The 13,645-nt window shown below is 38.8% G+C and overlaps 1 protein-coding gene across 1 annotated transcript in view; it reads right to left on the bottom strand.

Moving 5' to 3' along the window:
* Positions 1-6,730: 6,730 nt before the first annotated feature.
* LOC311300234 (nuclear GTPase SLIP-GC-like) overlaps positions 6,731-13,645 on the bottom strand; it is a 37,398-nt gene continuing 30,483 nt past the window's right edge. Inside the window, exons 11-15 of the mRNA XM_084424386.1 lie at positions 8,708-8,831; positions 8,414-8,522; positions 7,515-7,648; positions 7,348-7,432; positions 6,731-7,199 (exon numbers count right to left, since the gene is read on the bottom strand). Of these exons, the coding sequence (XP_084280512.1) occupies positions 7,141-7,199; positions 7,348-7,432; positions 7,515-7,648; positions 8,414-8,522; positions 8,708-8,831 (511 nt within the window). The 3' untranslated portion in view covers positions 6,731-7,140. The remainder of the gene's footprint in view (positions 7,200-7,347; positions 7,433-7,514; positions 7,649-8,413; positions 8,523-8,707; positions 8,832-13,645) is intronic.

Raw genomic sequence — 13,645 nt, forward strand, 5'->3', positions numbered from 1 at the left:
TCGCGAAGAGGGGAGAAGCGGTTTTGTGTGGATAACTCGAAAACCGGGAGGGTCGGAGAGAGTCTTGGTCTAGACCTGACTCGCGTCTTCCGCTGCGGAACCACCCAGGCTTCGTGGTGGTGTGTTGGAGCCGGAGTGAACGAGACCATGGCTGATCGCGACCTCGGCGCTCGGGACCTATGTTGAGAAACGCACGGAGTAGACGAAGTCGGAGTCAGCAGGTTAGTAACGTTAATCTCTGATTTGTGTGCATCGGCACGTGATGTTTCAAGAGCTAACCGCCGGTCTATCAGCTCGGCTTGTCTCAATAAAAGGTCGTGGATCTGTTTCTCAACAGCTTCCAGCTCAGACTGCAGTGCGTGCAGCTCAAATGTGTCCTCACCTGCACCAAAAGGTAGACTACTTACATCTGATATATTCGCCATTTTAACAGATGGACAGTAAGTTAGCACCAGTGATGCTATCAATATTAGGGTGACCATACGTCCTGTTTAACCAGGACATGTTTGGCCAGGATTTCGAGATCGCCCAAAATGCCCGGGATTCGGCTTTTGCTTTCTACAGTCACCATTCATTATGTTTACATTATTACATTATTTGACACTGACACGTACGTGCCAGCTTTGCAGGTCATGCATTCTGCTTCACACGGATCCCGATCGAGACGAAAACACAGGAATTTTCTTAGCAATGCTAAAACGCACATCAACCGATCACTTGTTTAGCGTTCATGTAAACACTACATTCAGATTCACCAATCGGAATTAATTCAGTCCTACTGAATCAAAAGGTGTGCATGTAAACAAAATGAATGGCGACGATAAAGCAAAAGCCCTATCCCGGATATTTTGGGCGATCTCGAAACCCGGCCGGACATGTCCTGGAATATGGTCACCCTAATCAATATTAATACTAATTTATGACTGAAGTTTTAGATATAATCCGTCTTTTTAGTGGTACGGGTGTAGAGTAGACGCACGATAGGCGAAAAATGTTTGTAAGTGAGTGTTGAGAAGACGCGTTCAGCCGTGATCCACGGACGTAACCTATAGGAGTATCCAGCGTTGGATCACTAATAGGCTTGAGACGCGTCTGCTCAACAGTCCGCGTTGTAACTATGAGGGTTGAGCAGTAGTGCTTCTCAGTGAGGTAAAGTAGAAAATGTTTGTTGTAAGTTTAAAGAATAAAATCAAGATTTATAAATCAAATCGATGGAGCTCCAAAGACAACAACGCGTTCAGACGCGACGCATGCGCATTCGAAAACAGGAAGTTTGAGGTGAGGTTGAATGCATGACAATCAACAAACTGCATTTCTGTTTGCCACCACCCTGTGTTATTAAATCAAATAAGCAAGTCCAAAATGTAAGCTGTGATACAGCTGTGATAATATTTAACTATTGAATATTAATATTTGTTTAAAGACTATTTAAGATTATTGTCCTATAGATGTGTCAGAGTATTTTGAGCTGAAGTAAATATAAGAAAGAGCAGAGATAATTGTGAGAATAATTGAGATTTTTTTTTACCCAGAATATGAAACTTCCCTCAAGCATCGTTTTAATCATTATTTTGCATTAATTTAAATTATAAGTAAAAATAAATAAAATTACTAAATGCATCAATGTTATTCTAAGAATATAGTGAATCAGTCATATTGATCAGGTTTATTATTAAAATAGTGTAATTGTATTTTTCCTGGAGCCTGATAGCCAAGGGTTACGGCCATCTTTGATATAGCAGTATGACTGTCTCATGTTCATATTTTGTCGTTTACTTTAGAAATACTTTGTCCTTATTTCTTGACCCCACCCTAACAGTGTCTAGGTGTGTTCTGTTAATTTGTAAAAGATGAGAGCAAAGTCCCTTCTATTTATAGCAGGGATAGGCAACATAATCAGGTTGTCCTGCAGTTTAGCTCTAACCATGAAAAAAACCCACCTGCCTGTAGCCTTAAAGTGGAAATGAAGCAGTCAGTCAAGTTGACATTATTTAGTAAACTGATTTCCAATTTTATAAAAAAAAAGAGAACTGAAACGGAGAACGTAACATTACTGCTTCACTGGCTATAAAAGGAAAAGAAAAGGAAAAGAAATAACCCTGTCAGAGTATGCAGTGAACATTTTTTGGAGGAAGATTACATTGAGGAAAATACCTTTGATTCAGGCAATTTAGTCACCGCACCAACAAACTTAAGCCTGAAGTTGCTCCGTGTGTTTCTAATTTATCTGGCTATAACGCGCGGGGCTCACGCTTTTTTTTACAGTGCAGAGGAAAACAGCACTCCATCAATGATTTAAACTGTTTATCAGAGTGAATGAAAGAAAGAAATATCATGCTATTATTTCGTTCTACTAAATGACCCTGCAGCTGATTGTGACATTTATAGCCTTACAGTAAAGAGATTTGTGGTTTTTGATGTCACTTTGAATTATAGAAATTGATGAGGCAAATTGATGGCACCTTGCCGTATCGGCTCAAATGCATAACCAATGACCTATTACGGGCTCAACAGTCCTTTCAAGTTTGTCTTCCTCCATTTGAGAAAAATTATGTGTTCAAACAGTAAAGAAATGCTTATATTAAGCTGGGCATATTAAGCCGCTCTGAGAAACGTACTATATCTATTTACCTCAGGCAAGATTGTAGACAACCAACCCCATGACGTCACGCGCTGTGGTATTGCAAGATGGCGACGCCCTTGCTCCAAAAGCTATAACAAAACATCTCTTTTTCTTTAAAATGGATACATTAATCTTGTTATATATATTTTTTTTATTAGAGTGAAAATCAGTTTACTAATGTAAACTTGACTGACTGCTTCATTTCCACTTTAAGGTGCATTCACACCATGTCGTAATTACCGCAATTACATGATTTTAACTTGTAAAAAGCATTCATGTCCTCGTAGAGCTCGTAATTACAGGTCTGAGACTCCTACTTTAACATGACTGATGTACTACCTGACCGCTGCAGATTCATAGTGATATTGGTGCCATAGAAACGCATAGGTGTTTGACTTGAACTGCGCTGACCGGTCGGTGTATGAAATCAAAGTAACGTAAAACCGATCGGTCTGCGCAGCGGACGAACACACCTCTTATCTCCAGTCCGAGGATGCGAAGAGCTCAGAATAACGTCATGTGCTGCATCTTGAGACTACGGTAATTACAACATATAGCGAGAATGCAGCATTAATAACCCTGGAGACATTGATTAGCTTGTTCAGGTGTGTTTGGTTAAGGTTGGAGCTAAAATGATTAAGGGAATGATTACCCCTGGTCCAGAACACAGCCGGACTCAGAGTCCGCCACCATCGACCATGGAGGAAACGTGTGAGCCCGCCGCAGACGGAGAGCTACCACCTGCTGCGATGCGTCAACCAGTGCCCTAAGATAAGAGGTCAGATTGGACCCTCGCCCTGGAAGAGGAGCCCTCTAGTGAGTTAACCAGGGGTGTGAGCCTACGACATCAGTGGCCCGAGGGTATTTTGGTGGATTTTGAGACTGAGGACTAGAGGTGGAGGTTTCGTCTCCCACCCCATTTAGACTTTTTCCATCGCTGTTCCAGCACCATGGACTGTATGAGCATTAACCTTTTAGCGACATTCACTGGACAGTACTGCTGTGATACGTATAAAAAACAATGTAATAAAACATTGCCAGATTCACATTCATCTGTTTCAGATAAAACTGAACATGCTTTTAGCAATAATCACTGAACATTTCACTTTGAAACTCTGCAATTTTGCAGAAATGTTGCTATAGGTAGGCCTACGTTATTCCATTGAGCCTGGGCTGAATTCCCTTAATCATTCATCATAACAGGTAAAGCCAAAGAATACTATTCTGCTGTGCAGCAAAAATATGTTGAACTTCACAACATAGAAAAAGTGGCTGTAAGAAAATAGCTAAAGAATTGAAAATTACCATTTCCACCATCAGGGAGATAATTACAAAGTTCCAATCAACTAAAGATGATACAAATCTGCCTGGAAGAGGACACGTGTCTATATTGTCTTAATGCACGGCAAGAGGAATGTTTGAGTGGCCAAAGACTCTTCAAGGATCAGAGCTGCATGGAGAATTGCAGAAATTAGTTGAGTCTTGGTGTCAGAAAGCCTAAAAAAAAATCAGATAAAGAAAAATCCAAAAAATAAACTCCAGCATATTCTGTTGTCAGACTCTACAGGAACTTCTACTGGGACTGGCTTATGGTCAGATGACACTAAAAACAAGAGATTTTTGGCAGCAAACTCACAAATTGGTTTTGATGCAAACGGGGATAAAACGTACCCTCTGTGTATGATTAAACGTAGTGCTGGATCTTTAATGTTGTGGGCCTACTTTTCTGCAGAGGACATCTTGTTTAGATGCATGGCATCGTGGATTCTATCAAATCAAAACTTGACAGCCTCTACTAGAAATCTTATAATGGGCCATGCTTAGATCTTCCATCAGGACAATGATCCAAAACAAACATCAAAATCCACACAAAAATGGGTCACTGAGCACAATATGAAGCTTCTGCCATTCTAGTCCCCTGACCAGGGCTGCGTTTCCCGAAACTTTCTTAACACTATGTCGTTCTTAAGTTACACCTTAAGCTGTACCTTATCGTTAATACGTGTTTCCCGAAACGTTCTTAGTTAAGTGTACCTTCTGTAAGTCATACGTTCGGAAGGTTGGTCTGGGCCACTCTTAGCTTCACCTTATCACTGTTGCAGGTCTATATGAATATAATTCTGAAGTTTTAATACACCCAGACAGAGTTCATTTAGGCTAATTCAAGTGTTTTCATGCAAAGAATAAAATTGTCTTTACACTGATTGTTGTTAGATTTTTAATTATCCATATCCATTATCCATTGTCAAAAATCCATAATGTCAGTGTTTTTTCTCACCCAATCCACGTAAAAATCCCTGGCCAAATTAGCCTACCTACTGTTTTTGACATAGAAACAGGTTGTGTGGTAATTTAATTGCCGTCTGAATCCACATCTCTGAGTTTACAAGAAGAGATTCACACTCCACTTTTTTCGGAAATAAGCTCATTTTACATCTCCCCCAGAGTTAAACAGTTGAGTTTTACCGTTTTAGAATCCATTCAGCCGAACTCCGGGTCTGACGGTACCACTTTTAGCATAGCTTAGCACAGATCATTGATTCTGATGAGTCCAGTAGCATTTCTTTCAAAATGACCAAAGAGTTTCAATATTTTTCCTATTTAAAACTTGACTCTTCTGTAGTTAAACCGTGTACTAAGATCGACGGAAAATGAAAAGCTGCGATTTTCTAAGCCTATATGGCTAGGAACTATACTCTCATTCCAGCGTAATAATCAAGGAACTGTACGGCTGTACCATGGGTGCAGCAGGCGTAATGATATGACGCAGCGCCTGAAAATAGGTCTAATAGGTTAGTTGAAGTTGGAAGAAGTTACCGAGCTGGGGACTATTTTCAGGCGCTGCGTCATATCATTACGCCTGCTGCACCCATGGTACAGCCGCACAGTTCCTTGATTATTACGCTGGAATGAGAGTAGTTCCTAGCCATATAGGCTTAGAAAATCGCAACTTTTCATTTTCCGTCGATCTTAGTACACGGTTTAACTACAGAAGAGTCAAGTTTTAAATAGGAAAAATATTGAAACTCTTTGGTCATTTTGAAAGAAATGCTACTGGACTCGTCTGAATCAATGATCTGTGCTAAGCTATGCTAAAAGTGGTACCGTCAGACCCGGAGTTCGGCTGAATGGATTCTAAAACGGTAAAACTCAACTGTTTAACTCTGGGGGAGATGTAAAATGAGCTTATTTCCGAAAAAAGTGGAGTATCCCTTTAAATCCTTTTTGATCACTGCCGAGCACCGTACGTAAGATGTACACTTTTATTACTGAAATGCTGGAAAGTATTTACAAGAAAAATATTTCATCGCAGCTCCAACTCAGTGAACAAAAATGGGAAAGAGAAGAAAGCACGTAAAAATATTAAATGGTTATTATGGCAGCAATATATGATACAATTTAAAAATATGTAGGCTAGGCTATTATAGGCTATTATAGTTTGGATTCCTAATAAATGCAATTTCAACTATTTCTTAAGTGCTTCTTTTATAAAGAACACCGCTTTCTCGCATAATGCAGTGAAACAGCGACTGCACGAGTGAATAATTGATTCTCGGTCATCGATATCAGCAGATTCAGCACCATCGCCACGGACAGCGCCGGGTAACGTTGCACATAAGAAGGTATATCTTAAGCAGCTTAAGGTATAGTTCGGGGGAACACGCTTAGAAATGGTATACCTTTACTTAAGTTATACCTTAAGAGTCTTCGTAGCGCGCTAAGAGACAACGTTATCGGGAAACCCATATATGTATGTATGTATGTATGTATGTATGTATGTATTATGTATATACTACCGTTCAAAAGTTTGGGATTGGGAATTTTTTTTAATGATTTTAAAAGAAGTCTCTTATGCTCAACAAGGCTGCATTTATTTGATACATTTTGATACAAAAATACAGTAAAACAAGAATTCTGTGAAATATTATTACAATTTAAAATAAATATTTTCAAAAAATATTTCTAACATATTTTAAAATGTAATTTATTCCTGTGATGCAAAGCTGAATTTTCAGCATCATTACTCCAGTCATCAGTGTCACATGATCCTTATGAAATCATTCTAATATGCTAATTTGCTGCCATTATCCCTCACCGATCATTCTCCTTACTGCTTTTGGGGGTGTTCCTTTCTTAAAGGCCAAATATCCCATGGCAACTACAGCCATCAGCTTTAATTGTGTCTTTTCCAGCTTGCTGTCCTAAATCTAATTCACACTTTTTAGGGGGTATATCTATGGGTTGAAGCTGCTTCCTTGAGCCCCTCCACTGCAGACAGCAAGCCAAATATATTTAACCTAAAGATTATATGGGCAAACAAACACGTGAAACAACTTCTTCTCGAAAAACACATCTTCCACCAAACAAACACTTAGAAAAATATACCAACACAGACAAGTAAAAAATAAATTAAAAAATAATATAAAAAGATAACATTTGTTGTAAAACCATTTATTACAAGTGTGTTGCATTTTAATGTGTTTGTTTCCTCTGTTGATTGAGCCATTTCTTTTGGGCTACAGTCTCTCAAGTTGTCCTGACAGTCTCTCTAGCTGTTCGGTCTCTCTGGAAACATCTAGAAAAGCCATAATGCAGGATGTTGTTAATTTTGTTCATTCATGTCTGAGTGCTTGAGATAATTAAGATGAGGTAGTGATTGGGAATAACAAGTCTATATTTCTTTACTTGTTTCTGTGTTGTAATAGGATGATATTCTCTCTTACCCATCAATTTGATATTGCTGGTTTGTGACCGTGAGAGTTTCATTGAATTCTTTAGTCCTGATTCAAGAGCATACGTTATGTACAGCTTTACAAAGAACAAGAGAAGATTCAGTTTAGTCATTGTGAAAATTAATACATGCTTGTCTCAATAAATGTAAGATCACTACCTTTAAGTTATTGAAATTTTTAAGGAATTCCATTTTTGCCTTGTTGAACATGTCGTGTTTTATCTTATCGACTGTGGTTATTAACATTTCTTGCCTTTTCTTCATGGACCCAATTCCTGTCACTGCTGCAGCTTCTAAAATAAACGACAACCAGTATTAATTTATTGTCATTATCATGGAGACACATCAGAAGAAAAAAAATATTTACAGTAGAAATAGTGAACATAGTTGTGAAAATAGTAGTGAAAATGATGGCAAGTAAAGTAAAAGCTACTGGTCTGACTAAAAAAAAAAAAAAAAAAAAAATACTGTTGGTGAAAAGCAACTGGCTTTCTCTGTTACCTATTACCAGCAGGTCTTTAACAACTTAAATTGACCTTGCCACAGATGGTTGCTGTAAAAAACGCATGATGAAGGAGTAGAGAAACAAAAACAGTCTTTAATAAATCCACTCATAATATAGGATAACACATGAGATAAACGAGAACACAACCACTAAACACTAATGAGATTGGACAAAGGATCAGAATGAAACTCAGGGCTACATAAAGAAGGGAGACATGATGATTGGCAGATGAAAGAAATCAGTAAACAAGGGAACTAACTAGCACATACTACAGAAACTAATTTGAAGGAACAGACAAAAAAAAAAACTAACTAACACAGATGGGCAACCAGACAGGGAAAACCAAAACTCAATGTCAATAAAACAGAACATTCACATTACATTAAGTCCCTGTACTGGTCACATATATTCTTTTTCTGGGTTTGTGTTTCTTGTAGTAATTATTTTTTATTCCTCCTTTTTACTTCACATAAAAAAGAGCTAGCGTTTAAAATATTGTTTTCAGGGAAAAAAAATAGTTTGTGATTGATTAAAACTTTTAATGGTAACTTACTTTCATAGCAAGAAGCCATTTCATTCTGAATAGTTTCTTGGATTGATGAGTAGATGTCCTTCTTTATATCAATAATCTCTCTGTTGAGCGATCCCTTCAGTTCAGTTTCCTTTCAAAAAGTGGGGGAAAGCCACAAATGAATATATCAAGGACTCTGCTGACTTCTGTACATTTCAACATCTACTGGTTTATAAAAACAGTCTGTTTAATGGTAAGAAACGGAATTTGCATATTCTTTAATGGAAGTAAAGACAGACAGAGGACAAGTGCCAGATTACGGACAACTGAACTCACCTCTGTTTTAATGAATTTCTGAATGTGGCGTAACATGGAAGATCTGGAATGAGCAGAGACACTCTGGCTGATACTGAACTTATCAATCTCCTCCTGCAGTGACTTCCCTGTTTTTCCACTCACACTGAAGCCAAGAGGAAACAAAATAGTTTAATTTAATAAAAGTTTACAGAACATTGTTGTAATCCTTGAGAAATAATCTGATGCAATAATTACAGGAAGGAGATGTAAGATTGGATCATCTTTGAATATCATTCAGCAAAATTATCTTTAAGTTTTTAATTTATTTCATTACTTTGAACAAAGCTCAATTAAAATGTTAAATCTTCAATAACTAAATTTCCAGAACATGCAAACGTACTTGGTAACACTTTATAATAACTGCATGCTATTAATCATTAGTTAGGCATTAGTAAACAGTTAATTTGTCATTTGTAAAGCATTAATGGACATCAATAAACAGGGTAACACTTTACAATAATAGGGCATGAGTAACCATGTACTAATGCCTGAATTAATAGTTACTTCAACATGAACTAATGATTAGTGAAGATATGAACTAATCATGAACCAATGAAGAGCGATCCTTAACTAAGACAGGAGTCATAATGATCCATGCATGAATAACAGCAGCCTTAAAGGTCCCATTGCATGGATTATTTTATTATTTTAGAATGTTTCCTGGGGTGCCCTTATAATGTTAGTATGTTTTTTAGATCAAAAGTTGTTATAATTTAGAAATAAAAGGCATATTTCCTAGCCTGATTTTAGCCTCTGATTTGAACGCTCTGTTTGAAGGGGCGTGCCAGCTGTGAGACTTCAGTGTAAACACCCACTGCTGTGATTGGCTGACATGCTTGCATATGAAATATCTAGCATTACATGTGGAACTCTCTCAAAAACTTTTACTATTACTGCTATTATACGTTTTTACTATTACAGCTATCGGGATTAACGAATCATGAGAAGTTTTTTAAGTATTTAGATCTATTCCCATCACATAAAAGGTTGCAGTGATGAGCACTGAGCAGATGACAGCCTGTTGATCGCGTGAATGAAGACCTTATCATTGCTACGCAGTTTCTGCACTCTGATTTCACCAATGCAAACATGAGATAAGTACAGTAAGAGCTTTGTTGTGCAGTGTAACAGCATCATTGATTTCATACCGAGTTTTGGCAAGTGTCCAGATAAACTCGCGCCGTGTGATTGACAGCTTGGGCGATTGGAAAGGGATTGTTCTTTGATCGCTTTCTGTATATATATTAATCACAGTTTAAGTAAGATTATTTTCATCCTACTAAGAGAAACAACGTGAAGTTGATCGTTTAGTCACTGGTTTGATTTACGGATGCATAAACAGTATTGAACGACTTTGAGAGAAAGATTATCTAAACTTGAACAATTACACATCAGAAATTCACATAAACCACTGGTTCTTCAGAGGCTCGGATGAAGGAACTAAAAAAATACGTTTGTGTTCATTTGTACATCCAAACACTGAGCAACTGCCATGCTTCGCTCGTTTGCAAGCCATGATGTCTCTCGAGGAAAAAACAATATCGCGCTCGCATAGCTCATTTTCTCATGGGCGGGCCAAATTCTTTTTGCGGGCAAAGAAGAGAAAGGGGAGGTAACCTCTCCCCTTATGACGACATAAGGGGAAGATTTCTATATTCGCCTGTCTCAGCTTTCATTTTCTCAAAAATACCCAGGGCTTGGTTTACACCCATCAAAACGTCTAGCCACTGAGGGACCATAGGCAGGCTAGGGAAATTTTCATGCACTGGGACCTTTAAACATGTTAGTACATGTTTGATAGTTAATGCATTAATTAACGTTTAGGGGTAAACTAAATCAATCAGGCTCCGTAAGAATAAATAAGAAATATTTTGACTTTGAAATACATTAAAATAATTTATTAGTCATAATTTAAACTACTGACATCATACAGCTTCATCATAAACATTACTGAAAGGCACAGGGTTAGTTTGTCATTAATTTCACTGATCCTTCTTATTAAATATAGAAAATACTAAATACACTAATAATTTATCTTAAAAGATCCTACTCTGTGATATTCTCTTTCCCATCAAACTGCCCGGTTTCTTCTGTGACTTACAACAGTTCCTGAGGAATCAGTTCCCAAAAAATAGCCAAACAGGAAACATGAACTAAGGTCAGGGGAACGTTTGCTGGGATCAGTAGTTCACCCTCCATCCAGACACAGGCCATGATGAGACTGTACCTCCGTTCTCTGACCACACAACATCACTTAACTGGGCTGAATCCTGTAGTTGTAGTACGTGTGTATTTGATAGTAAGTTTATGATAAATCATGAGCTGAAATTGGTAAGAAGTTAAAAGTGAATTTATTATGATGTGGCCCCTTCAAGTAAAGTCATGACACAGTCATGCATTAACAAGCCATTAGTTGATGTTAGTGTATGGTTAGTTAATAATGAATTAATTATGATGTGCCTCCTCAAGTAAAGTCATGACACAATGATGCACTTACAAATCATTAACTAAAATATGAATAAACATATACAATAAGAGTGCCATCCTTATTCCTTTACACTCATGGTGAAAAAACAAAGATACAAATTGTGTAGTTATTTTATTTTTATTTATACAATTAAACATGTTAACTTAGAGAAAGCTAAGTTAATGCTAATGCTAATCAAAGCATATACATATACATTTAAACAACAAAAAATACAGCTAATTACTGTACATAATCACTGCTGATTAAAGCATTTATAGCTGTATTTTTAAACTGCTTTTTATTGTCTATTAATGCTTTATAAATGGTGAACAAACTGTTTACTAATGATTTACTTAACTAATGATTAATAGCATGCAGTTATTATAAAGTGTTACCACATACTCAAACTTTGATGATATTCCAAATTAGGAAATCATGACAATGCAGCCAAAGATAAATTATGGGAAATGTCTCGGGTTACTTGACTGTAACCATGCCATGTTCCCTGAAAAAGCGGGAACGAGATGCTGCGCTTGGGAAAACATCTTTGTTTGTCTGGCCAAAGAATTTGGCTTAAATAACCTCTGATGATGACGTTATCGGAATGCACACATCAGAGGCTATAAATAGACGTGTGACAGGTGCGCTCATCAGGTAATTTTGTCTGAAGAACGTCCTAAAGAACGCCCTCAATTCGGTAATGAAGTGCAGCATCTAGTTCCGCTTTTTCAGGGAACAGGGTTACAGTCTAGTAACCCGAGACCTTCCCTTTCAAAAGCTACTTTTGATTTAAGCGCTATGGGAAAGAGAATACCACCGCCACTGCACTGGAAGTGCCTGGACCCCTGAAGGTTTTGTAGTGAGGTGGGACAAAATATCGATAGGGCGATATCGTTGTCTTTCTCCGTGCGATACGAGAATCAACGCTACCATATGTATCTGTGTAAGCGCTCAGTGAAGAGCGTCAAATATGTCTATTTTCAATGCACCACCTTTCAAAGACACACCACTTAAAGACTTACATTCTTCTAGTGGAGGGAGCCCTAGCACTCAGAATGGTCTCTATAAAATTCACTGAAAATCCATCATCTCTTCTCCGATCCCCATCAGGGGCCAAACAAGAAGATTCCATAGCTTGGGCCGGGGATGTAATATTGACCCCTGCACCAGAGACAGGAGATCTTTCCTGTTCGGTATCGCCCAGGGCGAGCCATCGAGGAGAGATATTATTTTTGAGAACCAGACACTGGTCGGCCAATGAGGCGCTATTAGCAAGAAGCATGACCCTTGTTGAAAGGCCTTCGCCAGGACTCCTGGGAGAAGAGCGATCGGTGGAAATGCATATAGACGCTACCTGGGCCATGGGTGGTGTTTAAGATGAACTTGACAAGTTCAAGGTGACCTAGTCTCATAAAACCCCTAAATACGTTGTCCTCTGGGCAGGAGAGAGAACGCTTTTATTGGCGTTGAATTTCAATCCTAGAGATACAAAATGAAACTCTTGAGACTGAACGGAGTCAGAGCTGCATCCATGCATTGTGTATGAGCGGGATAACGTACTTGGTTACTTACGTAACCTCGGTTCCCTTAGAGATAAGGGAACGAGTACTGCGTTGCAAACGCTGTGGGAAAACTCCTTTTCTCGAGAATATTGAAGCCTTTATTTTAAAACGCATTGCTGCAGCATAAGCGAGAGCATCAGGCTCGCGCGAGCTAGCTGATAGGCTATGCTGCATGCAACTGCACGAACCAATGGCGAGAGAGCAGAGGCGCACGAACCAATCAGAGAGCTTGGCGCCCTGCCATACTCGAGCGCGCCAAATAGGGCGTGGCAGAAGAGTATAAATACAGAGAAATCTCGCCATAAAACAGGTCTAATCGACTGAACGAAAATACCTGATGTTCGAGGATAGCACGGCAGGGCAACGCAGTACTCGTTCCCTTATCTCTAAGGGAACCGAGGTTACGTAAGTAACCAAGTACGTTCCCTTACGAGAACGTTCTCTCGTACTGCGTTGCAAACGCTGTGGGAACACTTTTTAAAACGCCGTGCTAAGTCTCGTGGCTACTCTAATCCAGGAATTTCCGGGATAGAAAGTAGCCAGAATACCACAGACCAGAACATCGGGTCTAAAGATACTTGGTGTGTACATAGGCTAGGGCGAAAGGGGCCAGCCCATGTAAAGTTCCCATACAACTTAGAAATTTAACCCGGATCGGAGAGCCGAGGTTAGATTGAGAGAACCCGTGCTTGTAAAGCAGGGACCTCTAAGTTATAAAATCTCGCAAATGTGGACGGAGCTGACCAGCCTGCCGCCGCACAAATGTCTTCAATAGAGACACCACTAGTCCAAGCCCACGAGGAGGCGATGCCTCTCGTGGAGTGAGCTCTGACACCCATGGGGCAAGGAAGGCCCAGTGAGGTGTATGCTAAAGCAATAGCATCAACT

The sequence above is a fragment of the Rutilus rutilus genome, assembly GCF_951802725.1.
Source record: "Rutilus rutilus genome assembly, chromosome: 11".
Lineage (NCBI taxonomy): Eukaryota > Metazoa > Chordata > Actinopteri > Cypriniformes > Leuciscidae > Rutilus > Rutilus rutilus.